Source organism: Gorilla gorilla, chromosome 13, assembly GCF_029281585.2.
Source record: "Gorilla gorilla gorilla isolate KB3781 chromosome 13, NHGRI_mGorGor1-v2.1_pri, whole genome shotgun sequence".
Lineage (NCBI taxonomy): Eukaryota > Metazoa > Chordata > Mammalia > Primates > Hominidae > Gorilla > Gorilla gorilla.
Genome location: NC_073237.2, coordinates 85,733,445 through 85,758,223, shown reverse-complemented (window position 1 = coordinate 85,758,223; position 24,779 = coordinate 85,733,445). Strand labels below are relative to the sequence as shown.

Below are 24,779 nucleotides of genomic sequence, written 5' to 3'. Positions count from 1 at the left end.
CAGATTTCTGTCCTGGTGGGTCTCAGTTCACTACACAGCCTCTAGCAGAAGTGATCCTTAGGGTCTGGTCTGGCAGGAATTTATGCTGGAAGTTTAGGGGTAGCTGTCGCCTTCCTTTCAGCACTATTGGGTCTACCCGGAAGTGTAATGAAGTTTACTTGATTTTGTCATGTTTCTGTTGGTTACCCTGGACACATCCTATGGTAGTGGCAATAGATTTTAGGATGCTGCTAATCACAACCTTCAAAATATATTGCCCTCATGTGTAAAGACACCCTTTCTTAACCAATGGACCTGATGTATGCTGGCTGCTCATTTAAGATGTTTCTATAGCATAGCAATTAATTAGAATAACTCCAAAACACTTTCCTAGCAGCTAAAAAGGCAAAGGTGTTTTACAGTGTTTTTGAACTTTTAAAAATGTGGTGATACTTTATAGGAAACATTATCCCTACTTTGGAAATGTAGAAGAGGATAAAAAAGTTAAGAGGTTTCTCCCAAGACCACCAGTGGCCAGACAGTGAAGTAGCCCAGATGGTATTAATTTGGGCTTTCCTGTTCTAGACAATTCTCCACGAATTCAAGAGGTAAAATCTACTTTGGCTTTAGTTTAAACATATCCCTGGTAATTAATTTCTTCATTAAGTGAATTAAATGGTATCCAGATCATACCACGCTATTTTAAAACTCATTTAACATCATCTTTAAGGTAAGTTAACTTCCTCAGAGCTAAAACTATAACACTGAAATCAATTTCAATAGTCACAAATTTCAATAGTCACAAATTAACTGTAAGAAAATATATCTCAAAAACTTGAAACAGTGATAAATGCAACATACAAACTTTATTGAACAAAAGTAAACTGTTTCAGTAAACTCAAACAGGCACTTAAGAGAAAAACTGACTGGAAGAACTTTTATCTAAACATCTTACAGTAACCTACTTGCAGTTGCATTTAACTGAGCTCTGTTGCTGTGAAGAATACAGCTCATGCACAGGTATGGATGAAAGATTTGTACATTTCTCAAGTATTCACTGAATACTACCTTATATACACATATACATTAAATTTGAAAAAGATTTGACGATCCCCAGATAAACTTCATTTTTGTTGATCTTTTGGAAGAGGTCGTCTAAAGAGAAGAATATGTGGTTCTGTGGAAAGAAAATGTTTAGAATCATTTTAATATGATTTTCATATACTCAACAGAAATTCAAAAGCATTCTCAACTAAGCCAGAATAAAATAAACTAAGTCTACTATTAACTGGTTTGAGGTATCCAAAATGAATTTTTTTTCACAGTTACTGTCTACAGTAAATAGATTAAAAGTAAAAAGATTACCTCTTTATAGGGAAAAACACCTCCTTCAAATCACCTACAGGATCTCATACTAATGCTCATCCCCATAGATTGTTTCAATAGGTGGGGCACAGAAATCTACACTTAAGTTCTTCAGTTGCTTTTGTATTATCTGGACTGAATTCTAATAGGATTACGTATCTCAAACCCAAGAAAGTGATGAGTCCTTTTAGAGTTTTCGATGCAATGCTTTTCTTTTAACAGCAGAGTAGAAGATAGTTTTAATTCCACCTACTTCAGCTTCTATAGTATGTCTTCAAATTTTGTTCAAAGCATTATAAATGCTGTTAGATTTGCGGATAATCCAAATATAGAATTTAACCCACACTGTTTTAGTCTAGAAAACTCACAAAGTTTTAGTAGAGTTTACTATTTAATACCTAAAAAACTTTTGGTTAATACCACATAATAGCATAAGGTACCCATAAGCACAGTTGAGTTCATATGCTATTACCTCATTTAAACTTCATGTGGTACATATCCTTTCAGAGGGCTGAAGAATCACTTTAAATTAAATCAATTTCCACACATAGATAAGAACACTTGTCAGGATATACTTATGATAAAATGCTTTGGGATACTGTTAACAATGATACAGATTTTAAAATACTTTTTTTTTTTTTTTTTTTACTTCTTACATTATTTTCCAAGTAGAATAATGTGTTACTTTCACTCCTGTGGTATTTTATTTACCATAAAATTGGAACTCTCTCCAGAGTCAAGAAATTAGTCATTAAAAAAAAAAAAACTTATCAGAAGAGTTACTTTCAGATATCATTTGATGTCAATGATATTTTTAAAATTTTGACAACCATAACCACCAATATTTCAACAATTACTGCTTTACTATAACATAGCATAGCTTACCTGGCTCATGAATCATGTAATGAACCCAGCCTAGACTCTGCTGGACCCCAAGTCTCCTCCACTCCTCTTCAGACATCAGATGAGTTTTAGGTACTTGTTTGGAAAGTTCTCTGGGTAACATAACATGCCTGTTACAAGATACAGCCAAGTGTTAGTCCAGTGCCTTTTCTACAACTGTCGCTTTATACATGTACCTTAAGGAACTCTGTTGCTTTAATATTGAGAACTGCAATCTACTACCTTTAATTCTTATATGATGGCCTATGTTCAAATTAGGGAGCTAAGAGTGCACAATCCAAAAGCAGAAAGCATTTTCCGTAGGATTAATCTTTTTCTCTTATCACAGAATGCTTACCAGTTGCCTTAATTTTCTTCAGGAAGAGAACCCCAAAATATAAGTTGAACATATGGTTACCAGCCTCCAAATCATAAGCCAACAAGATATAAGAAAATGTGTAACTTATTATGAAAAGTGTTCTCAAAGGGAAAGAACATGCTGAACTCTTTTTCTCCTTCTTGTTGAATGCACATTAATATGATCAGGGAGCCAGAGCGGGAATCTAGGACCATAGAAGCAACTGTAAATTGAGAACGGTAAAACAACAAGAGGTAAGGACCCAGCCTAGTCCCTGACTGTAAAGCTGTTATCCCTGCCCCAAATTATTAGACTTTTATGTAACGAAAAAGTCTAAGTTACAGTTAATTTGGGTTTCCTCTTACTCAACACTAGCTTTGTAGTAGCTACTAGTCCTTGTATGCTCCAGAAGTTGATTTATACTTCAAGTACTTTGTTCAAAATTAAAAACAGAAAACCACTAACTGTACATACACATTGTGTGCAACCTCACCGTTTTCCAGTTAATTTACTGACCTATATCCAAAACTTACATTGTTCAGTTTCTTAGGAAGCATGGAATAACCTTCAAAGTTAAACCATCAATATGTACAATTATAGCCTTACGAGATTCTCAAAAACAAATCTGTATCATTAACAGTATCCCAAAGCATTCTATCAAAGATTTGCCAAACAAATCTCTTTCCCCAAATTAAGAATTTTTACTCAATTACCATAAAAAGGACTTTATGAAAGTCACAATTCTCAACTCCATGTTTACCACCTCCAGTAGTACCAACAGTTTTATACTGAACCATCCATAACCACCAACCCAAATTTTTAACCAGTATAAGATAACTGTCTGTGAGTCAGCTGGCTGGGGATGAATGAGGTGCAATCTGGTCACTTTCTGAGACACAGTAAACTGAATCCCTAACCCGCTATAAGCACCCAGCTGTCATCAACTTAAATTTTAGTCTGTGGTTAAGTACCAATTTATTTGCAGGGCAAAGTGAGCCTCAGAAAAATTCTACTGTGTTGCTAGATTGCCTTAAGGCCACCAAGTCATAGCTTACTACCATAATTTGTAGAGTTTTCATCAATTCCAGTGAACTATATAGTGATTCTTTGTAATTCTTACCAGTCATCACCCACATTCTTGAAATGCTGCTTTAACATCTAACTTCAAATAATCTGTTATCTTATTTCTACGTTCTATCTTGTTGATTATTCTCAAAGAGAAATGTAGTGCTTTTGTACCTTTTCTATCAAACTTACAGAGTACATAAATCTACCAACAAGTTATTTAGATAGAAGTTACCACCCTTCTCCATAAACACGGAAACAGGCTCTCCTCCATCAGGGTTTCTTTATAAACGAAAAATGTTTAAGTAGCATCAACCCCATATGAGGATTCTACCTGTATTTTGCCACACAGAGATTTCAAACTAACTACATGTAAGGAAAATTATTTCCAAAATCTAACGTTTATTTCAGTTGAAATGCAAAATAGTGCAAGTATTACTAATTTGTAAGGCTGCCCAGAAAAATTAACAGTTTTTCTCTTGTGAAAACAGACTTCCATAATGTGGGGGTAGGGGCACCCAATGTTATGCCCTTACAAACATTAAGACCCTCACGTAAAAGGACTAGGAAATTAAGTTTGTAACTAAGAAAAATCAAAGAAAGATACAGATAACTGCACACTGGGAAAAATAAATACTAGCCTTTGAAATTTACATTGCATGCTGCACCATTACATATTAATACAAACCACCCTAGACTCATGCCTTAGTGCTATATTATCACTAGTTTCCCCTTTAAAATTATGTGTGGAAATTACTATCCTGTTTCATAAAGGTTAGTGGCTTGGCCAATTAATACCAGCTCTAATTTTTATTGGATTAAAATCAATCACTAAATCACTTCAGATATGTAAACTTTCTTCTATACATTACCACACACAAATCATTTGAGTATATTAGAACTAAAAAATCGACCTACTGCCATCAGAAAGAAATCTGAGAAATAGCTTCATTTATTTTCAATATTATACCCTAAAAGAAACTTGTACCGACCCTTAAATCCTTATCCTAAACACTTGGCACCAGATGTGTTTCAGAATAATTTTCTAGGTTTTAGTAAGATTATTACGGTTTACATTGTGTTCATTATTGGATATCCTCAATAGGGCTCTTGATTAACATCGCATAATTGAACACTGCCAGCATATTACACGAGTATAGTTTGTTATTACTATAAGGTTAACACAATCTACTTGAAATTTACCTACAGCCAGAAAAACATGTTATTTTTCTAGCTAGGAATACAAAAGGGTGCAATTATTACTACCCATAGAAATATTCAGTAGTCCTCATGTGAAAACAGACTTCCATGCTACTAGGGAGGGGGAGAAAAAGAGAAACCACCCACTGTTTTGTTCTTTCTTCCTTAAATAGCATTCGGAGAAATCTAACCTACAAAGGCAGCAGACAGAAAACAAGGTCACAATTTGGCCAACGATGGCATGGGCTTTATCTCCCCTAAATCTTGGTAGTATCCCAGAACGCAGCGTTCTAGTCGCTACCTAGTAAGAAAAAGGGGTTGACTGTTTTCTGAAGCCACGCCCTAAATGAAGTGTCCCGCATACAGTAAGGACAACAAATTTTAAATGTCTCTACTCGCTTTCCCCCAATCTACTTTAATTGGGGGGAAGGGGACAGGGACATTTAAAATTTGTCTAATTTTACTGATCGATTACAGCCACCATGTTCTAGTACGGTGCTTCAGGACTCAAACGCAAAAGTTTCTCAAAGCCCAAAATTTGTCCAGTGTATACTAGCAGAAAATAATGCCCAAAGTCCACTCAAGTTCTTAATCGGCCTTAAAATGAAACTCCTTTAATAATACCCTCAATTGTATGACTGCGGCTAACCTATAATGGCCCAAATCACCATACCCAGTAAACATTTTCGAATCCCCATCAAGCTCATTTTTCGGGGGGTCGCCCCCAAAGTTTATTCTTATACCACTCACTTCAAAAACAAGAAAAAGAAAAGTGTTCCTCTGTGTTAACAGATGAAAATGACCATTTGACCATTCTAAACCACAAACTAGTAAAAGCTGCATCACCCCGTCAGCGACAGGGAAAGTGTGTGTCACGGTTGCTAAAGGAAAAAGGACGGCACCAGGTGGGTTTTCCTGGACTGGTTCAAAGAACTGGAACTGAAACCAACTACTGAACGGCCTAATTACTTCGGCCACGGCCGAGAAAAAAGTGACGGGATAGTCACTCCGCGTTGCCGAGGACCCCATGACCCCCAAGTTGCGCCGGTTCCTACCCAGGTACTAAATGCGGCCCGGTGGGCACTCTTCCCTCACCCTCCGCGCACACCGAACAAAGGCCCAACCGGCCCGCCGCGGCCAGGAACCCAACTATGGCCGACTGCGCGGGGCGCCAGGTGGCCGCGACCCCAAACCCCGGCCCTCGCCCTCCGGCCCCGGGCTCCGCCCCCCAAGGCCCCGGCCCCCACCCCCGACCCTTCTATGCCTGGGTCACCCCGCCCGCGGGGGCCCCGGCTGAGGGAGCCGGCTCGGGGTCTGAGAAAGGCGCCCACCGGTACTCGTAGTGTTCGTCGAAGTACTTGTCCGAGTAGTAGATCTGCTTGTGGGCCATCCTGCTGGCGCGCTGCAGAAAACGAAACGAGAGAGCGCGAAGAGCGGGCGCAGCAGACAAAACCACGTCCAGCCAAGGCAACAACTCGCCGGAGACTAACGACCGCAGTCCCAACGATCCGGATTTGAATCCGACAGCCCGCCGCCGATTGGACAGCAGCGCCGACCAATCACCTTCTGCGGAAATCGGCCGGCCGCCAGCCTATCGTCGCCGCCGCCTCGCAAAGTCCGCTTCCCGGGTCAGCCAATCAGAGATCTGTTGCGAGGTTGCCCGAGGGAAGATAGGTACGTCACGGGGGTGGCAGGGCCCTTAACGGGCAGGGGCGTGGCCAGAGGAGGGCGAAGTCGGGACGTTAAGGGCCGCAGAGCGCGTGCGCAGGAACGTGGAAAGTTCCAGGACACGGAACCGTTGGGACGGAGGACCTGAAGGTGGAGTGAGGTATCACGGGGTTTGGTGATGACGTAGTCGGCCGAGGCCGGAAGCGTGGGCCACAGGGCTTTGAGCGGAAGCTGTCGACCTTGCACGGTGATGGCGCTCCTCGTGACCCCTTGTATCCCGTCAGGCTCGAGCCAGGAGCCTAGGTCCACTTTGAAAAGTAGTACAAGGCAGAAAGGTTCTGCGGTGTGAGGGGGAGGGCGGCTTCGTGGTAGGCTGGGTGGGGGGAGCGCCGGGCGGCCGCGGCGTGGCTGTGTCCCGGGCTGCCCTGCGCAGCCGGCCGTTCCGCCGCCTCGTGCACTTGCTGAGCTTCCGGCCTGGCCCGTCGCGGGGCTCCTGGCGACCCCCTAGACGACTGTGTGGAGAATGCAGCCTGCGGAGCCACGCGTAGAGAGAGGCCCGGAGCCGGCGCGGTGGCGGCGGGCGCCAGTGGTCCCAGCCACTCGGGAGGCCGAGGTGGAGTGTCGCTTGAGCCCAGGAGTTCCAGACAGGCCTGAGCAACAGAGCCAGACCCCGTCTCCACAAAGAAATAAACAAATGGGCCAGAGACCCAGGATGCTTTCTGGAGCCTAACCTAATGTTCAAAACCAGGGCAGACCCAAGCCATGGAAAGCTTGAGAGAATAAAATAAGATTCTGCAGCGGCCAAGAATAACAATGCTAATTCCTGGATAAGGGGATTTAAAATGATGTTTAACGACTTCTGGTCTTTTAATATTGACCCAAGTTTAAAAACATGTTCATATAAAAAAGTTACTGGAAGAAATTTATAAGTGTAACTGGTGGTTATTTTTAGATGACAGAATTAAAAGTGATCTGTTTGGTATTTTTTCCACAACGAGCACGTGTCATTTTTATATTAATTTCATTTTATGCGAAATGCTCCAGCGCAGTACAGGCTAGTGGGTTCAGGGTGGCTGTGACTAAGTAATGCAGACGGGGTGCCTTAGACAAAGTCTCCAGACTAGAGGCTGGAAGTGAGAGGTCCGGGTGCCCTTTTCCACACTGCAGACCATGGACTTTTCCGGTTTCTGAACAAGTGAGACAGGCCGGCTAAGGACATTTATAATCTCCATGGTGAGGGCCCCACCCTCATGACCATCTAATCTTGATTACCTCCCAAAGGCCCCATCTCCTAACTTCCTAATACAATCACTTCTTGGGGGAAGAAGGTGTTTGGAATTCCCCCCCCCTTTTTTTTTTTGGAGACAGTCTCACTCTGCTGCTCAGGCTGGAGTGCAGTGGTGTGATCTCGGCTCACTGCGACCTCCCCCTCCCAGGTTCAAGCCATTCTGCCTCAGCCTCCAGAGCAGCTGGGATTACAGGCCCAGCTAGTTTTTGTATTTTTAGTAGAAACGGGTTTTCATCATTTTGGCCAGGCTGGTCTCGAACTCCTGACCTCAAGTGATCTGCCCGCCTTGGCCTCGCAAAGTGCTGGGATTGTCAGAGGCAAGTGAACCAGAGCATCTTCATCTTTAACAGGAGCTGGGTAAGATGAGCCTAAAACCTACTGGGCTGCATTCCCAGACAGTTAAGGCATTCTAAGTCACAGGATGAAATGGGAGGTCAGCACAAGATACAGGTCATAAAGACCTTGCTGATGAAACAGGTTGCAGTAAAGGAGCCAGCCAAAACCCACCAAAACCGAAATGGCGAAGAGAGTGACTTTGGTCATCACTGTTACACTCCCACCAGTGCCATGACAGTTTAGAAATGCCATGGCAACATCAGGAAGTTACCCTACATGGTCTAAAAAGGGGAGGCATGAATAATACACCCCTCGTTTAGCATATAAGCAAAAAATAACTATAAAAATGGGCAACCAGCAGCCCTCGGCTGTTCTGTCTATGGAGTAGCCATCCTTTTATTCCTTTACTTTCTTAATAAACTTACTTTCATTTTGCACAGTGGACTCATCCTGAATTCTTTCTTGCACGAGATCCAAGAATTCTCCCTTGGAATCTGGATTGGACCCCTTTCCTGTAACAGAATTACAGGTATGAGCCACAGCACCCGACCTGGGATTTCCACACATGATTTGGTGGCTAGGAGCAGACACAAACATTCGTTCATACATGATAGAATCCTTCAGGTCTCAGATTAAGGATTTCATCTTCTGAAAGGCCTTCCTTAATCAACTTCTCTACAGAAAGTTCTTCAATTTCCCCATTATGCCCTTGCCACCGACTCCAGTGGGCTTCCCTCCCACTGTCGCAATTGCATGTTTGCTTAGGTGGTGGTTGTCTCCCTATCTGCGCTATAAAATACTCTCTGTTAGTGAGCCAAGACTGTGCCACTGCACTCCAGCCTGGGCGACAGAGCGAGACTCCGTCTCAAAAAAAAAAAAACAACTCTCTGTGAAGCTAGTGTAGAGGCCATGTCTGTCTTGTTCACCACGCAGTGCCTAGCACATAGCAGAGTTCCTTGCACATAAGCACACAATAAGAAGTAAATTTTAGGCACAGTGTAATAAGAGCAAATAATTAGGTATAATTACTATGATGGCAAAAATGTGAATAAACTGTTAAGGAAAATGGACAAGGAAAGTACTTTCTGGCAGAACCTGGGGGAAGAAAACTTCCTGGGAGATATATTTTTAAATAAGTGTATAGATGCTCCTTAATTTACAATGGGATTACATCCTGACTAGTCAAAAAAATTTTAAGTTGAACCATTGTAAGTCAAGGACCATCTGCATTGTGAAAAGTTCAAACACATGGACTAATAGAATCAACTCCCACATACAGGTTGTGCATCTTTAATCTGAAAATCTGAAATGCTCCAAAAGTCCAAAACGTTGAACAACACTGACACAAGCTCAAAGGATATGCTCATTGGAGCACTTCAGATTTCAGATTTTCCTATTAGAGATACTGAACTGGTGAACAAAATGCCAATATTCCAGATTCCAAAAAACCCTGAAACACTTCTGGTCCCAAGTGTTTTGGGTAAGGGATACTCAACTTGTTCCAGTCATTTAGCTTCAGCAATTACCGTTTGCCAACCATGTTTCATCTGTTCCTCTCTAACTTTTTTTTCTAGAATATTACTGAAGAGATCTCAGATATGTCAATTCATTCCTAAATAAAACTTTTCAGTGTATCTCTGTGTTTATGGTGTGCATCTCAGGAAAATTTAAAAAAAAAATGCATAACCACGTCATACTTACGCTTAGACGTCCTTAATACTCTTTGATAGCTGTTTTAGACTCACATTTCCCTGACTGCCTCACCAAAGCTTTTTATAGTTAGTTTGTTTAACCCTGCTTTCAAACTTGGGCCTACATCTTGCATTTTGTTATTGACTCTTTTTTTTTTTTTTGAGATGGTGTTTCACTCTCGTTGCCCAGGCTGGAGTGCAATGGCGTGATCTCTGCTCACTGCAGCCTCTGCCTCCTGTGTTCAAGCAATTCTCCTGCCTTAGCTTCCCGAGTAGCTGGGATTACAGGTGCCCTCCACCATGCCCAGCTAATTTTGTATTTTTAGTAGAGATGGGGTTTCTCCATATTGGTCAGGCTGGTCTTGAACTCACGGCCTCAGATGATCCAGCTGCCTCAGCCTCCCAAAGTGCTGGGATTACAGGCGTGAGCCCCCGCACCCGGCCACATTTTGTTATTGTCTCTTTTAGTCTTCTTTAAACAACCCCCCAACCTCTACCTACATAGACACCCTCCCCACACACACCCCTGCCACCTTTTTTAACATCTGTTCATCAAACCAGGTCATTTTTGCCTGTGGAACGTTCCACATTCTGGATCTGTGTAATTGTTTCCTTGTGGTGCAGTTTCCCTGGTTTTCTATTTCTTGTATTTGTTACAGTCTGGCATTTAGATCTAGGTTAAAACAGAACAAAACCATTTACCAAAAATCCCTAGTAAGTGGCAGACTCATATTTGAGCCCAAGCTGTCTGACTCCAGAGTTAGGCGTCTTACCCACTATTCTGTTCTGTCTCTTAGAGTTCCACAGGTAGAAAACCAGGAGGGCCAAGCACCTTTCCAAAGGAAGGATTGGTAGTTGTAAAGGTGTGAGGAAGTGTGGTACACACAGAAAGTGCTGAATAGGTTTGGCTTAGATTGTAAAAGTCATGGAAAGGAAAGTTGTGGGAGGTGAATGTAGGAGGATGAATGTGGTAGAAAAATGGCCCCCAAAGATGTCTGTCTTAGTCAATTTTATGTTGGTATAAAGGACTACCACAGCCTGGGTAATTTATAAAGAAAAGAAATTTATTTCTTACCATTTTGGAGGCTGGGAAGTCAAAGGTAGAGGGGCAACATCTGGTGAAGGCCTTCTACTGCATCATAACATGGTGGAGGGCATCCCATGGAGGGAGGGCAAGGGCCAGCCAGCTCAGGTGTCTCTTCCTCTTCTTATAAAGCCACAGTCCCGTCATGGGAGCCCCACCCTGATGACTTTAATCTTAATTACCTCCCAAAGGCCCCACCTCCAAATACCATAAACATACAAATTTGGGGATTAAGTTTCCAACACGTGAAATTTGGGGGACACATTCAAACCATAGCAATGCTCATATCCTAATCTTTGGTATCTGTGAATGTTACCTTACACAGCAAAAGAGACTTTACAAATGTGATTAAATTAAGGATTTTAAGATAGGGAGATTATCCTGGATTATCAGAGTGGTCAAATGTTATCACAGGGGGCCTTAGAGGAGGGAGACAGGAGGGTCTGTAAAGGAGCTGGGATAAAAACAGAAGTCAGAGTAATGTGACCACGAGGCAAGTGCTGCAGGTGGCTTTTTAAAGCTGGGAAAAAGAAAGAAACAGATTTCTTCCCTAGAGTCTCCAGAGGGAACTCAGTCCTGCTGACATAGTTTTAGCCTAGTCAGACCTATTTTGGACGTCTGACCTCTGTACCTATAAACTGCATGTGACTAATAGAATAGAAACAATATCACAGTGTGATGTTCGCTGCAGCTTTGTAATTGTAGATGCCCTTTCTCATTTTAAAAATTCTTTTATTCCTAGCTTGCTGAATTTTTATCAAAAATAGATACTGTATTTCATCAAATGCTTTAAAGCCTTTTAGTTTTATAGTTAATTCAAAACTTTTTTACAACTATGAATATAAGTTGTAAATATAAAAGAGCTGAAAAGATCTTAGTAACTGCAGTCTTAAGGAAAAGTAACATGGAAATATTATTGAAAACTAAATAGCTGAAATAAAAAATTTAGTAAGTAAACTGAATGCGCAGTGGATACAAATGAAGAGCTAATTATTGAACTAGAAGATTATGTTGAATACCAGCCCCAGAAAGCATTAAGAAGGAATAAAGAGATGGTAAATATGAAGTAAAAAGACATGGAGGCTAGAAGTAGAGGTGACAACTGTCATTAAAGAAGAGTCCCAAAGGGAGAGAAAAAATAAACAGAAGGGAGGAAATACTTGTACAAATAATGGCCGTGAATTCCCTAGTTTTAAAGAAAGATAAAATACTTTAGATTGAAAGGGCTTATAGAGTGCTGAACAGTAGAGATAAAAAATATATAACCACAGAAAGATTATAGTGCAATTTAGGAAGATCAAAGACAAAGGAAAATTTTAAAAGCTTCCAGGGAGAAATCGCAGATCACCTACAAAGCAGCAAGAATAGATTGACAATGGCAATCTCAAAAGCCTTACTGGATCCAAAAAGAAAATGGGTTACTGTTTAGAATGTATTGGATAAAAGAATAAAAATAAATTCACTACAACAATGCAAAATATATAGGAAGAAAGCAAAGTTTTACTGTTGTCTAAAAAAGCATAGATGTAAATAATGTTTATCGTTACCAATTCAGAAACTAACGTGGCTAGTAGAGAGAGGCTAAGAGGGAAGTTAGTGCATGCTAAGGCACTTATCTTTGCAGCTGCTGATAAATTTCAGAAGTTGAAAGAGATTAGGAGTCCATTATCAGAACTATTGGCTACAGTCACTTTGTTTCTGTTACCATCTGCAGTAGCAAAATTAGATGCTTCAAGTACTGCATGCCTCCTTGGGGTACAACTGAAATTACTGCCACAAATACTTCCTATCCTAGTATGCATGCTCGTTTGCAAAGCAACTTGACTACTCTTTCCATAGATAAGCGGAGTCTATTTCTTCACCCTTGGTCTGGTCTTATGACTTGCTTTGGCCAGTGGAATGTGGCTGAAGTGATGTTACACCACTTCTGAGGTTAGTCTTTAAAAGATGTGTCAGTTTCTATGTTCCCTGTCTTGAAAGGCTGCCTGTGAATGTAATCATCAGCAAGACACATAGAAGAGAACTAAGTTGCTAGGCCATCAATAGCACCAGCTGCTAAACATGTGCCTACTGTAAGAATTAGAGAAAGAGGAGAGAAACACAAAGGGTGGCTTGACAGTCAACAAGTTTATTTCAAACCTGGGAGAGACTTATGAACAAGTTAGGTCAGAAGCCGCACCCTCTTACAGACTAAGAGTTTGTAAGGATTCAGGGTGGGAGAATTTATCAGAGGCTTGGACTGCTTCTGTGTCTCTTTGTTGTGCTTATCTGGGAGGGAGAGTTGTGTTTCTGTTCCCATACATCTTTCTGCAGCTGCAGGTGTATCCCCCCACTGTCTACTTTTAGCTTCCCTATCTTAGTGCACCTGAAGGGAAAGGAATGTGCTTATTAAGGCCCACTGTTTTACTGGTGCCCATCGTATGAGGGTGAAGTTTGGCAGTTACCCAAGAGACTTTCCCCCCACCTCCTTCTGTGCCTGAGCTGTCTTATCTGTGTTTTACTGCCTGCTCTTTCTGGCTGCTTGTAGTTAGAAGAGAAGTGATTTTCTTGAAATGAATGAGGCTAGAAAGGGAGCTGGAACTTAAAGTGGCAGTGTTTGTCCCCGACGGCAGTGCTCCTGCTCTATCATTCCAGACCCTATAGTTATAAAAGGACAAGGGGCGATGTGTTCTTTCTGACCACTTCCTGCTGATGGTGTGGGCAGAGAGCTTTTTGGTCTTGGATTGACTGCAGGAGCAACATGGTCTGTAGATGTTTTCGGTAGTTGTCTGTGAAATGGCCATGATTCTGTCGGTTAAAATATTTTGAAAAAGGTTAATTAGGCAGGGTAAAAACATTAGTCCTAGGCTTTTCAGCAGAGTTTTTTATTAGGCCCAATTAGTTGAGACAGAAGCAACATTTCTTTCCTAATGACAGGCAGAGGTGCATGTTTGGAAAGACCCATGTGTTATTTTTCACTAATAACTGTTATTCCTGCTATGAGGATAATAATTAAGCAAAATGCTACAGTAATTGAGATTCTTTGTCGGATATTCCACCCTGAGGGTGCTACAGTATATAGTCCTACTGCAAATAGTAGAGTGAGTAAAGCAATTCCCGCAAGGGTGGCATAGTAGTATAATTTCCGTTAAAAAAGATTTTAATATTTGGCTTAAAAGGAGAGGTAGAAACGACAAGAAGTATTTGGTGAGGTAAGGATGAGACCGACTAAGATGAGTAGTTTTCACTTAGTTACTTACCTTTTATGATTTTTGGCTTAAGATTTCATTTTTTTTACATTGATAGGATGTTTTTCTGGGCTGTTAGAGGTTGCTTTCTCAGCTCTTTAGGCTTTGACTTAAGTGCGATGTATCCAAGAGTTGATTTCTATAATGGATATAATTTAAACTGTAGAGAATAATAAAAATTGAAAAACATTAGGTAAGACTAGAATTTAAGAACAAGTGTGCTATAGTTTTCTAAACATAATTTTCACTCTTCAGTTTCCCATTTTTATTAAAAGACAAATCGTGGTAGGACTGGTTTGCTTTATTATACTTGGCTTTATTATTTGTAAATAGTGCATCAAGAATAATTAATTGCTACATAGGCCTTTTAAATCGGCTTCGATGGAACTTTGTTTTTTTTGTTTTTTTTTTATTATTATTATACTTTATGTTTTAGGGTACATGTGCACAATGTGCAGGTTAGTTACATATGTATACATGTGCCATGCTGGTGTGCTGCACCCATTAACTCGTCATTTAGCATTAGGTATATCTCCTAAAGCTATCCCTCCCCCGTCCCCCCACCCCACAACAGTCCCCAGAGTGTGATGTTCCCCTTCCTGTGTCCATGTGTTCTCATTGTTCAGTTCCCACCTATGAGTGAGAATATGCAGTGTTTGGTTTTTTGTTCTTGCAATAGTTTACTGAGAATGATGATTTCCAATTTCATCCATGTCCCTACAAAGGACATGAACTCATCATTTTTTATGGCTGCATAGTATTCCATGGTGTATATGTGCCACATTTTCTTAATCCAGTCTATCATTGTTGGACATTTGGGTTGGTTCCAAGTCTTTGCTATTGTGAATAGTGCCCCAATAAACATACGTGTGCATGTGTCTTTATAGCAGCATGATTTATAGTCCTTTGGGTATATACCCAGTAATGGGATGGCTGGGTCAAATGGTATTTCTAGTTCTAGATCCCTGAGGAATCGCCACACTGACTTCCACAATGAACTAGTTTACAGTTCCACCAACAGTGTAAAAGTGTTCCTATTTCTCCACATCCTCTCCGGCACCTGTTGTTTCCTGACGTTTTAATGATTGCCATTGGAACTTTGTTTTATAAAAGAAATTTGAGATAAGACTTGTTAAAGCCAAGCCCAGTCATGGATTTGTACCATTAAATGCCTATGAGTTGGCATTTAATTCCTCTCCTCTTGAGGTTTTAAGATAACTTGGTGTTCCTGGCCTGTCAGAAAGTGACATTCTTTACTTACCACAGATCAGAAACCCTGTACAGGGACTGTGTACACAAAATATGAGGCCAGTTTCCAAGGGCTTTCTTGGCTTCATAAGTCAAGTTTGATTCCTTTAAGGAAAGTGCACCATTCCAGTCAAAGCCTTGGTAAAATAACCAGGTTTTCCAATTGTGTTCTGTTACAAAAGAAAATGCGCTGATGCAAACAACTATATTGTTATAATTTAAGAATACTTATGACTAATTTTCAAATTCTAGAGGAACTAGGCAGAGAGAAACAAACACACTTTAAATTCTATTTACAGGAGTATACTTAGTTGTTAAAGGCTGTAGGTAGCTTAAGACAAGTTTTCTTGACTGTGAAAAATAAGATAAAGATTAGCAGTGTTCAAAGCAAAAGATAAAAATTTGTTTTTGTTTTCTATTAGTTTAGTCCACTTTATTAACCTTTGTTTTGCTTGATATTTATAAACATTTTTGCTTTTCATGAGTCCTTTACATTTTGCTGTTGTTGTTGTTGTGAATAACCTGCATTTGAGAGCACTTGTTAAAGTTCCACAGCTTGAATATAAACCATGTTTTGAAGAGAATTAAAACAAAATAACAATTATCTATAAATAACAAGATGTCCAGTTTGGATACAGTTAGAAATGCAATTGACAACAAAATTTGGTAATTTTTGTGGTTTACAGTAACCCAACATAACAATTTTAATTGTGATTAATAGTACATATTTGGACAGGAGAACCTTAGACACCCCATACAGTTTTGTAACTTATGTTAATATTATTCGCTAAAATATAACCTATTAGACATTATTTTGGCAATCTCATGTTGCCAAATAATCCTGTTTACCTCTTTTTCAGATGGTTCAGGGGTCCTGCGCAGCACCCAAAAGCTAGGGGTTGGGAAAGACAACCTTGAGACTAAAGTTTGATTTTGGGAAGGCTGTTAAATATGTTTAAAATTTAAAACCCTTGATATTATGAAATAGAATTTTAGATTACCGTAAGTTGTTTTTTGTTTGTTTGTTTTGTTTTGTTTTGCCAAAATGATGAGTTAACAATCTGGAAAAGCAAAACCCATTTTTTAGCCTTTTGTATTATATGAAATTTCTGTTTAAAAGAGAAAGTTAAATTTTACCCTTGCATTAGTTTGCTATTAATGTTAACCCTAATTGTAATGAAACCTTATAGATAATTTTTATTTAATTTTAACCAATTTGATTATGAAGTGAGATTTTTACATACCCGTTATAACCCTTGACAAGTTTTGCTAAATAGTAGATTAGCATTTTAAGAAAATCTTGTGGTGCCTTTATGTTAGTGTTCAATTTACAGAAAAAAACCATATAATACCTATCTTTTGAGTTTAGTTAATATGTTTACACACAGAGTTTTCTTTGCAGGATTAATTTTTACAATGTTTTTAAAATTAAACCATTCACTTTATTTTATTTAATTTTATGACTATTTTTATTCATAAGCAAAATGTACATTTTTATGCCTTCTTATAATTTTTAACTAAAAATACTTTTTACTGTTTTTATACACCTTGCACTCAAATCCCTGTTCAGCAGTTTTAATTACATTTTTTGTTGTTGTTGTTGTTGTTGTTTTTTATTTGAGATGGAGTCTTGCTCTGTCGCCCAGGCTGGAGTGCAGTGGCATGATCTGGGCTCACTGCAAGCTCCGCCTCCCGGATTTACTCCATTCTCCTGTCTCAGCCTCCCGAGTAGCTGGGACTACAGGTGCCCGCCACCACGCCCGGCTAATTTTTTTGTATTTTTAGTAGAGACCGGGTTTCACTCTGTTAGCCAGGATGGTCTCGATCTGCTGACCTCATGATCTGCCCGTCTCAGCCTCCCAAAGTGCTGGGATTACAGGCGTGAGCCACTGCGCCCGGCCAATTACATGTAATAATGGTAACTTTTAGCAATTTTTAACTTTAATGTAAAACCTGTTTTTTTTTTATTTTCATTTTTTTGTCAGTCACTTGAAACTAAAAACACTGACTCATTTTGTAATTTGGGGGAAGTAGCTCTCAAATATAATGCATTTTTTTTTCAATCCTAAATACGTGGGTAAAATCGGAAGGGGAGTGCTTAGGTAGAAATAAGTAACTACTGAACTGGTGGGAGCAAAGTTCAGCTGGGCAATACTTTTTTTTTGAGACGGAGTCCTGCTCTATCGCCCAGGCTGGAGTGCAGTGAGCGATCTTGGCTCACTGCAACCTCCGCCTCCTGGGTTCAAGCAATTCCCTGCCTCAGCCTCCTGAGTAGCTGGGATTACAGGCGCCCGCCACCATGCCTGGCTAATTTTTGTATTTTTAGTAGAGACGGGGGTTTCACCATCTTGGCCAGGCTGCTCTTGAACTCCTGACCTCGTGATCCACTCGCCTCGGCCTCCCAAAAGGCTGGGATTACAGGCGTGAGCCACTGCGCCCGGCCATTGGGCAGTACTTTTTATGACACTGACAAGTGAAGTCTTATTAGTTCCAAAAGTGCTGACTATTTTTGTAGTCACAGAGTAGTTGAAAGGCAAGGCTTATCCAGCTCCTGGCTCCCACATGAACATTATTTATTCAGTATGCCATATTTTCTTTTTTTTTTTTTTTTTGAGACGGAGTCTTGCCCTGTTGCCCAGGCTGGAGTGCAGTGGCACAATCGCAGCTCACTGAAACCTCCGCCTTCCGCGTTCAAGGGATTCTGCTGCCTCAGCCTCCCAAGTAGCCAGGATTACAGGAGCCTGCCACCACACCCGGCTAATTTTTTGTATCTTTAGTAGAGGCAGGGTTTCAACAGGTTGGCCAGGCTGGTCTCTGACTCCTGACCCATGATCCGCCCGTCTCTGCCTCCCAAAGTGCTGGGATTACAGGCATGAGCCACCGCACCCGGCCACCAGATTTTCTTAAGGAGCACTAGACACTCAAAATATTTTTGCTGGTAGGAAATGAGATTTTCTAGATGTCTAAATTAACTGCCAGTTCTGGTTTATCTTAGGGACATGCTCATTCAAACAGTATTATCGCTCAGTTTAAATCCTAACTTTTGTTCCCTTATGATCTTGTTAAAGTGATGAATATGTTTTGTACAATGAAGACTTTCTTTTGCTTTTTTAGGCTAGAGCTTCAGCATGAGAATTATGCTTTGACACAGAAAATCAGGTCTAAAAAAATATAATAAAGCATTCTGTAAAGAAGGAGACTCTACCTTACAACCCAAAGAGAAAAATGTGTGGCACTAAGGCCTGGTTCCTTCTTCCCTCATTGTTTTGTCATTTTTTCCCCCGACTTTGGGAACTAAAATCTCTTTGCTTAAATGCTGAATTCATAAATCGAAACAGACTCTTCGGTTTTGTTTTAAAGGCAAAGTAATAATACTTCTATGTATTTTATAGGGTTATATAGTATAATAACTCGAATCCATGGTTGGATCTGACTGAACCTACATAGATACTAATCCGAATGACTCATATATAGAAAATGTGCAATATTCTAAGTATAAAAAAATTAAACGGGAGTAGTTTGCTTTGTTTTACACTATAAATGAAAATAACCTAGATGGTAAACTGTTCAATTATCTGAGCAGAAATTATGAATGGAAGGTGTATTCCAGAGCTATATGACTGAGGGACATTTCAACTTGAACTCCCCAGTGGCAAAAGCAGTCTATAAACTAATGCTAGTATATGCGCTACTAAAGTGCCAAGTTATGTAACATTTCCTAATCTAATTTTTAAAATGAAAGATTTTTTTTCTTTTTTTTTTTTTTTCACCGTGGAGGGCAATAACACTAAAATCTTCCCCATAGGTACAAGTGAATGATTTAGTTAGTACATTGACATGCTGAACTATTAGTGTTTCTGGGAAGCTGGATTTGATATAAACATTTTGAAAAACACGATTTATGAAATTTTATAATAAAATTATCAATAAAGACATTACGTTTCCATAAACATTAAATGTGAATATCTGTTGTCATGATTTTAAATGTCAAAGAAAAACTTTTAAAAATTAATATAGTGGCCAGGCGTGATGGCTCACGCCTGTAAGCCCAGCACTTTGGGAGGCCGAGGTGGGCGGATCACGAGGTCAAGAAATCGAGACCATCCTGGCCAGCATGGTGAAACCCCGTCTCTACTAAAAATACAAAAATTAGCTGGGTGTGGTGGCGTATGCCTGTAGTCTCAGCTACCTGGGAGGCTGAAGCAGGAGAACTGCTTGAACCTGGGAGGCAGAGGTCGCAGTGAGCCGAGATTGTGCCACTGCACTCCAGCCTGGCGACAGAGCGAGACTCTGTCTCTAAATAAATAAACACATAAATAAATATTAATATAGTGATAATATACATATCCTGTGTTTGCTATTAAATTTAAGACCAAGAACAATGCCCAGATTGATCCCTTAAGTAATTAAATTTTGAACTGCAATACAGTTTAGTGTGTCTTTGGAAAACAATGTTAGAGCTGAAGAACATACTTAAGAATTAAAACTTAAACCATAAATAGTACTGGTATATCTAAGCACAGCTAACTGGGACATCTAGCAAAAGCACACACACATAATAAAACCCCACAATTTTGCTTCAATAGAAGAATAAAGTAAAATGGCAATATACACAGTATTACTTTGCTTAACATTTTCCTTAAAAATATTTGATTTAAGTGCTTATTTTTCTTGGGCCAGTTAATTAGAGCTCTTTTTAATAGACATTGCACACATAAACACATATATAGCCACACAGACAACCAGCAGAAGATCCAGTAGTTATAAGATTTACATTTGCTAATTTCCTAATGGGATTATTGGCCTCCGGATGAGGCTCTTTAAGAACAGGGCTAGGAAAACAATTTTCAGGGCCTAATAAACAAGCATAGCTGGAAGACAAAGACAGATTTTGAGAGGTACTTATTCACCTTTAATTCCAGTGGCTCCATAAGGACAACAGAGATTTTTCCCAAAATGGGATTTGTGGAGCCTTTTCTGTTTTCCAAGGGAGTCCCAGGTCACCAGAAGTTATTCTAGGGTCTTTTATGCATGCACCAAGAGTGGCAAGACAGAGTGAAGAAAAGTAATTTTGACTGAGAAAAAAAAACAAAAAACCTTTTTTAGGAAAACAAGATTTATGAAGAGAAAAACATAAAGGCCTTTTGAATATTCTTAGCTTGGATATCCATTTTAATTAAGCTGTACACTTTTTTATTAAGGGTGAGGTTAGAATTATACAAATGTTATGCCAAGTTAAATTAAAGGATTGGGTTATGTGCAGGAATTCCCTGTGATAATGAGAGGGATTTTTAGAGAAAGATCCCAGAAGCTGTTCGATCTGCCACAAATCAGACATGAAGAGGGGAACATGAACGCGAGCAATGCCTTTAACCCTGGCCACTTCCTGGAGAGGGAGAATGGCAGAGGAGGTTTGACTGCTTGGAGTAGTTTTTGAAAAGGTGGAGAAGGAGGAGGGGTGGGGTTTAAAGTAGAAGAAAGCCTGAATATGGAGAACCTCTTGCCATTTGCCATTTCTGGTGATAAAGTTGTTAAGGTCCCTGATAATTTGAAAGTTAAAGGTGCCGTATTTGGGCCATCGGCTGTTATTATCTAGTCTGTATTGGGGCCAAGCCATGTTGCAGCAGAAAATTAAACACTTTGGCTTTAGGTTTCCACGTAAGCCAAGTCTGGAGAGGTTGCGAAGATGACAGTTCAGTGGGGAGGATGTAGGAATGTGGGATTGTTTGGCACCCATACGGACTGGTGAAAGGAAGCCAAGGGTGGTCTTTTTTCTAGGTGTCCCCAGACAAAAGACAGAGACCCAGAACCCTCTTTCTGAAAGAGGCCAGTTAAGCTGAGAAGGAACTGGGCATCCCCAAGATTTTCTCTAGCTTAGTCCCATTGGTCCTCCAAGGACCTGGATGGCAGGCCTGACTTTCTCTGGTACCAGGAGGAAGCCAGGAGAAGGCAGATCTTACCAGCTGGCTGAGTTCGTGTCCGATGTTGGATATTCCAGTTGGAATTGGCAAAGGGCCTCCCAGACTGGAGCCATGTGAGGAAGAGAGAGAGAGAGAAAGAGAGAGAGGAAGAGGGAGCAAGGGTTAGGGAGTGAATACCCGTTGCCGGTGGTTGGAGGTGGATTCCTGAGACCTAAGGGTTTTGAGAGCCCTGGCCTTAGCCTAGCAGTCCCCTTCAGGTTAGTTGTCCTCACACAAATCGCTTGAAAAGTGAAGTGAGAGAAAAGACAGGGGCAGGTGGCCAGATACCCTCAGGATCCAGGAGTTAACTCAGGATGAGCTGCCATTGCGCGCTGCTTCCTGGGTTGCAAGAGAGCCTCTGCCCCCAACACCTGCCCTTGGTTTCAGCACCAAATGTAAGAATTAAAGAAAGGGGAGAGAAACACGAAGGGTGGCTTGACAGTCAACAGGTTTATTTCAAACCTGGGAGAGACTTCTGACCAAGTTAGGTCAGAAGCTGCACTCTCTTTTTTTTTTTTTTTTTCCCGAGACGGAGTCTTGCTCTGTCGCCCAGGCTGGAGTGCAGTGGCGCGATCTCGGCTCACTGCAAGCTCCGCCTCCCGGGGTTCACGCCATTCTCCTGCCTCAGCCTCCTGAGTAGCTGGGACTACAGGTGCCCACCACCACGCCTGGCTAATTTTTTATATTTTTAGTAGAGACGGGGTTTCACCGTGTTAGCCAGGATGGTCTCGATCTCCTGACCTCGTGATCCGCCCGCCTCGGCCTCCCAAAGTGCTGGGATTACAGGCGTGAGCCACCACGCCCGGCCAGAAGCCGCACTCTCTTACAGACTAAGAGTTTTTAAGAATTCAGGGTAGGAGAGTTTATCAGAGGCTTGGACTGCTTCTGTGTCTCTTTGTTGTGCTTATCTGGGAGGGAGAGCTGTGTGTCTGTTCCCTTACATCTTTCTGCAGCTGCAGGCATATCCCCCGAGTCTGCTTTTAGCTTTTCTATCTTAGTGCCCCTGAAGGGAAAGGAATGTGCTTATTAAGGCCCACTGTTTTACTGGTCCCCATTGTATGATGGCGAAGTTTGGCAGTTACCCAAGAGACTTTCCCCTCAGCTCCCTCTGTGCCTGAGCTGTCTTATCTGTGTTTTACTGTCTGCTCTTTCTGTCTGCTTTAGTTGGAAGAGAAGTGATTTCCTTGAAATGCGTGAGGCTAGAAAGGGAGCTGGAACTTAAAGTGGCGGTGTTTGTCCCAGATGACGGTGCTCCTGCTCTATCACCTATAGCACTAAATTCAGCACCTAAGGAGACCAAGAAAAATGAGGATAGGAACTGCCCAAACACCCCTTGGAATCCTGAGGAAGAATAAATCGTTGTTTTAAGTCGCTAATTTTGGGGGACAGTTTATTATGCACAATAGACAACTGATACATTCCCCTTTTACCTTTGTTCGTAATTCAAGTCTCATAGAAGTATATCTGATTGAGGAATATGTAATTACATCCAAAATCACAGTTACCATGAAATCCATGAAGTGCTTTGAGTTTTCCAACCTCTGAAGCATTGGAGGGGCATTAAAATAGACCATGAAGGAAATACATGAACTATATACTAATTTGAAAACCTAGGTAAGATAGATCTTTAAGCAAGCTGGTCTACATACTAGAAGAAGAGGGGGAAAAGTCCAACTCAGAAAATGAGGCTAGCATAACCTTTACTCCAGAATCAGAGAGAGGAGATAGAACAAGAAAAGCAGAGTCATTATGATTTTAAAACACGTATGTGAATTTCACTAACTAAACCCAACATTTTATTAAAAATGGCATCATCATTAAGTAGGACTTTTCTCAAAAACTCAATGGCATGAATTTATGGCAGTGAGCCAAACTATCAATGTAATTCACACATTAATAGAAGAAAAAAGAAATATAATGTTAACATATGCAGAAAAAGCAACTGATGAAGCTGAACCCTGATTATAACAAAAAGTATCAGAATAGAGGGAAATGTTCTTATTTGATAGAAGTTGCATACAAAACCCTACAGCAAACATATTAATGGAGAAACTTTAGGCACATCCCCTTTAAGACTGGAAATATTACAAAGATGCCCATTGTTACCACATACAAATATGATCATTTTCTTTGTATACCATGATGTGAAAAAAATTGCAATCACTGGTGTAAAGTATCTAAGACTTAACCTAGCAATGAATGCACGAGATCTTTATGAAGACAACAAAAGAGGCTCTATATAAATGTAGGAATATAACTCATTTATGGTACTGCCAGTGTAATATTGTAAGATGTCAGTACTCCCTACATTTATAAATTCATTGCAATCCCAATGAAAATTCCAGAGAGTTGTTTGAGAACATTGAAAAACATATTCTAAAATTTATATAGAGGAATAAAAAATGCTAAATCACAAATCCACAAATAGCTAAATCAATTTTGAAATGATTCTGAAATCTAGGAAAAACATATAAAACAATGCAACAGAATAAGAAATGTAGAAATAGATGCATGTGTATATGGGAAGTGGATATTTGATAAGAATGGTCCCAAATACCAGTGGAGAAAGTATATAATTGAGACAATTGAGGCATGTAGAAAATGTGAACAAAATTATAGGGCTAATAGATGAAAGTGTTGGAGAATACCTTTGTGACCTTTGGGTCACAAAAGGCAGAATGTCAGTAACCATTTGGCAAAAAAATTGATCAAATTTGACTACAAGAAAAGTAAGCATTTTTGTTTAATAGGGACACCTGAGGTCAGGTGCCTGATAAAAGATATTTACAAGGAACTCAAATCAATACAGAATTAATATCAAAATTTGACCAAGAACTTTTACAAACGAGAAAAAATAGAAATACAGCAGAATTTTGGCAAAAGCTAATCCAACAGCATTTTGGCAAAAACTTTAATAGGCAATTCATAGAAGGGAAACATCTGAAAGGCTAGCAGTATATAAAAGTCATTTATGGCCAGGCACGGTGGCTCACACTTGTAATTCCAGTACTTTGGGAGGCCGAGGTGGGTGGATCACCTGAGGTCAGGAGTTTGAGACCAGCCTGGCCAACATGGTGAAACCCCATCTCTACTAAAAGTGCAAAAATTAGCCAGACATGGTGGCATGTGCCTGTAATCCCAGCTACTCTGGAGGCTGAGGCAGGAGAATCACTTGAACAGGGGAGGTGGAAGTTGCAGTGAGCCAAGACCATGCCACTGCACTCCAGCCTGGGCAACAGAGTGAGACTCCATCAAAAAAAAAAAAACTCATTTGTAATCAGAGAAATACAAATTAAGACAACTATGAACTTCTTTACATCTATCAGAGTGGCAAAAATTAGAAAGTCAGATATTATCAAGTGTTGGTGAGAACAGCAGAGTACAGGAACCGTCATGTCAGAGGACAAGCTGATACATGCTTTCTGGAA

General features: G+C 40.4%; 1 protein-coding gene and 1 long non-coding RNA gene across 2 annotated transcripts in view; one reads left to right on the top strand and one right to left on the bottom strand.

Moving 5' to 3' along the window:
* Nucleotides 1–826: 826 nt before the first annotated feature.
* On the bottom strand, nucleotides 827–8,571 carry CKS2 (CDC28 protein kinase regulatory subunit 2). The gene is made up of 3 exons (XM_004048230.5): nucleotides 6,181–8,571; nucleotides 2,230–2,357; nucleotides 827–1,156 (listed from the first exon to the last, which is right to left on the bottom strand). Exons 1-3 carry the CDS (start codon nucleotides 6,237–6,239, stop codon nucleotides 1,104–1,106), a joined length of 240 nt encoding a protein of 79 aa, XP_004048278.1. The 5' UTR covers nucleotides 6,240–8,571; the 3' UTR covers nucleotides 827–1,103.
* The window catches only part of LOC129524635 (uncharacterized), a 38,849-nt gene continuing 20,677 nt past the window's right edge, over nucleotides 6,608–24,779 (top strand). The window contains exons 1-2 of the long non-coding RNA XR_010130268.1: nucleotides 6,608–6,677; nucleotides 8,582–8,670. This is a non-coding gene — a long non-coding RNA (uncharacterized lncRNA). The remainder of the gene's footprint in view (nucleotides 6,678–8,581; nucleotides 8,671–24,779) is intronic.

Excerpts from the sequence above, each read along its gene's own strand:
- CKS2 (XM_004048230.5), bottom strand. The coding sequence starts at position 6,239 with ATGGCCCACAAGCAGATCTACTACTCGGACAAGTACTTCGACGAACAC. Across the intron at positions 2,358-6,180 it reads GACGAACACTACGAGTACCG|GCATGTTATGTTACCCAGAG; the intron begins GTGGGCGCCTTT and ends ATCTTGTAACAG. Across the intron at positions 1,157-2,229 it reads TTACATGATTCATGAGCCAG|AACCACATATTCTTCTCTTT; the intron begins GTAAGCTATGCT and ends TTCTTTCCACAG.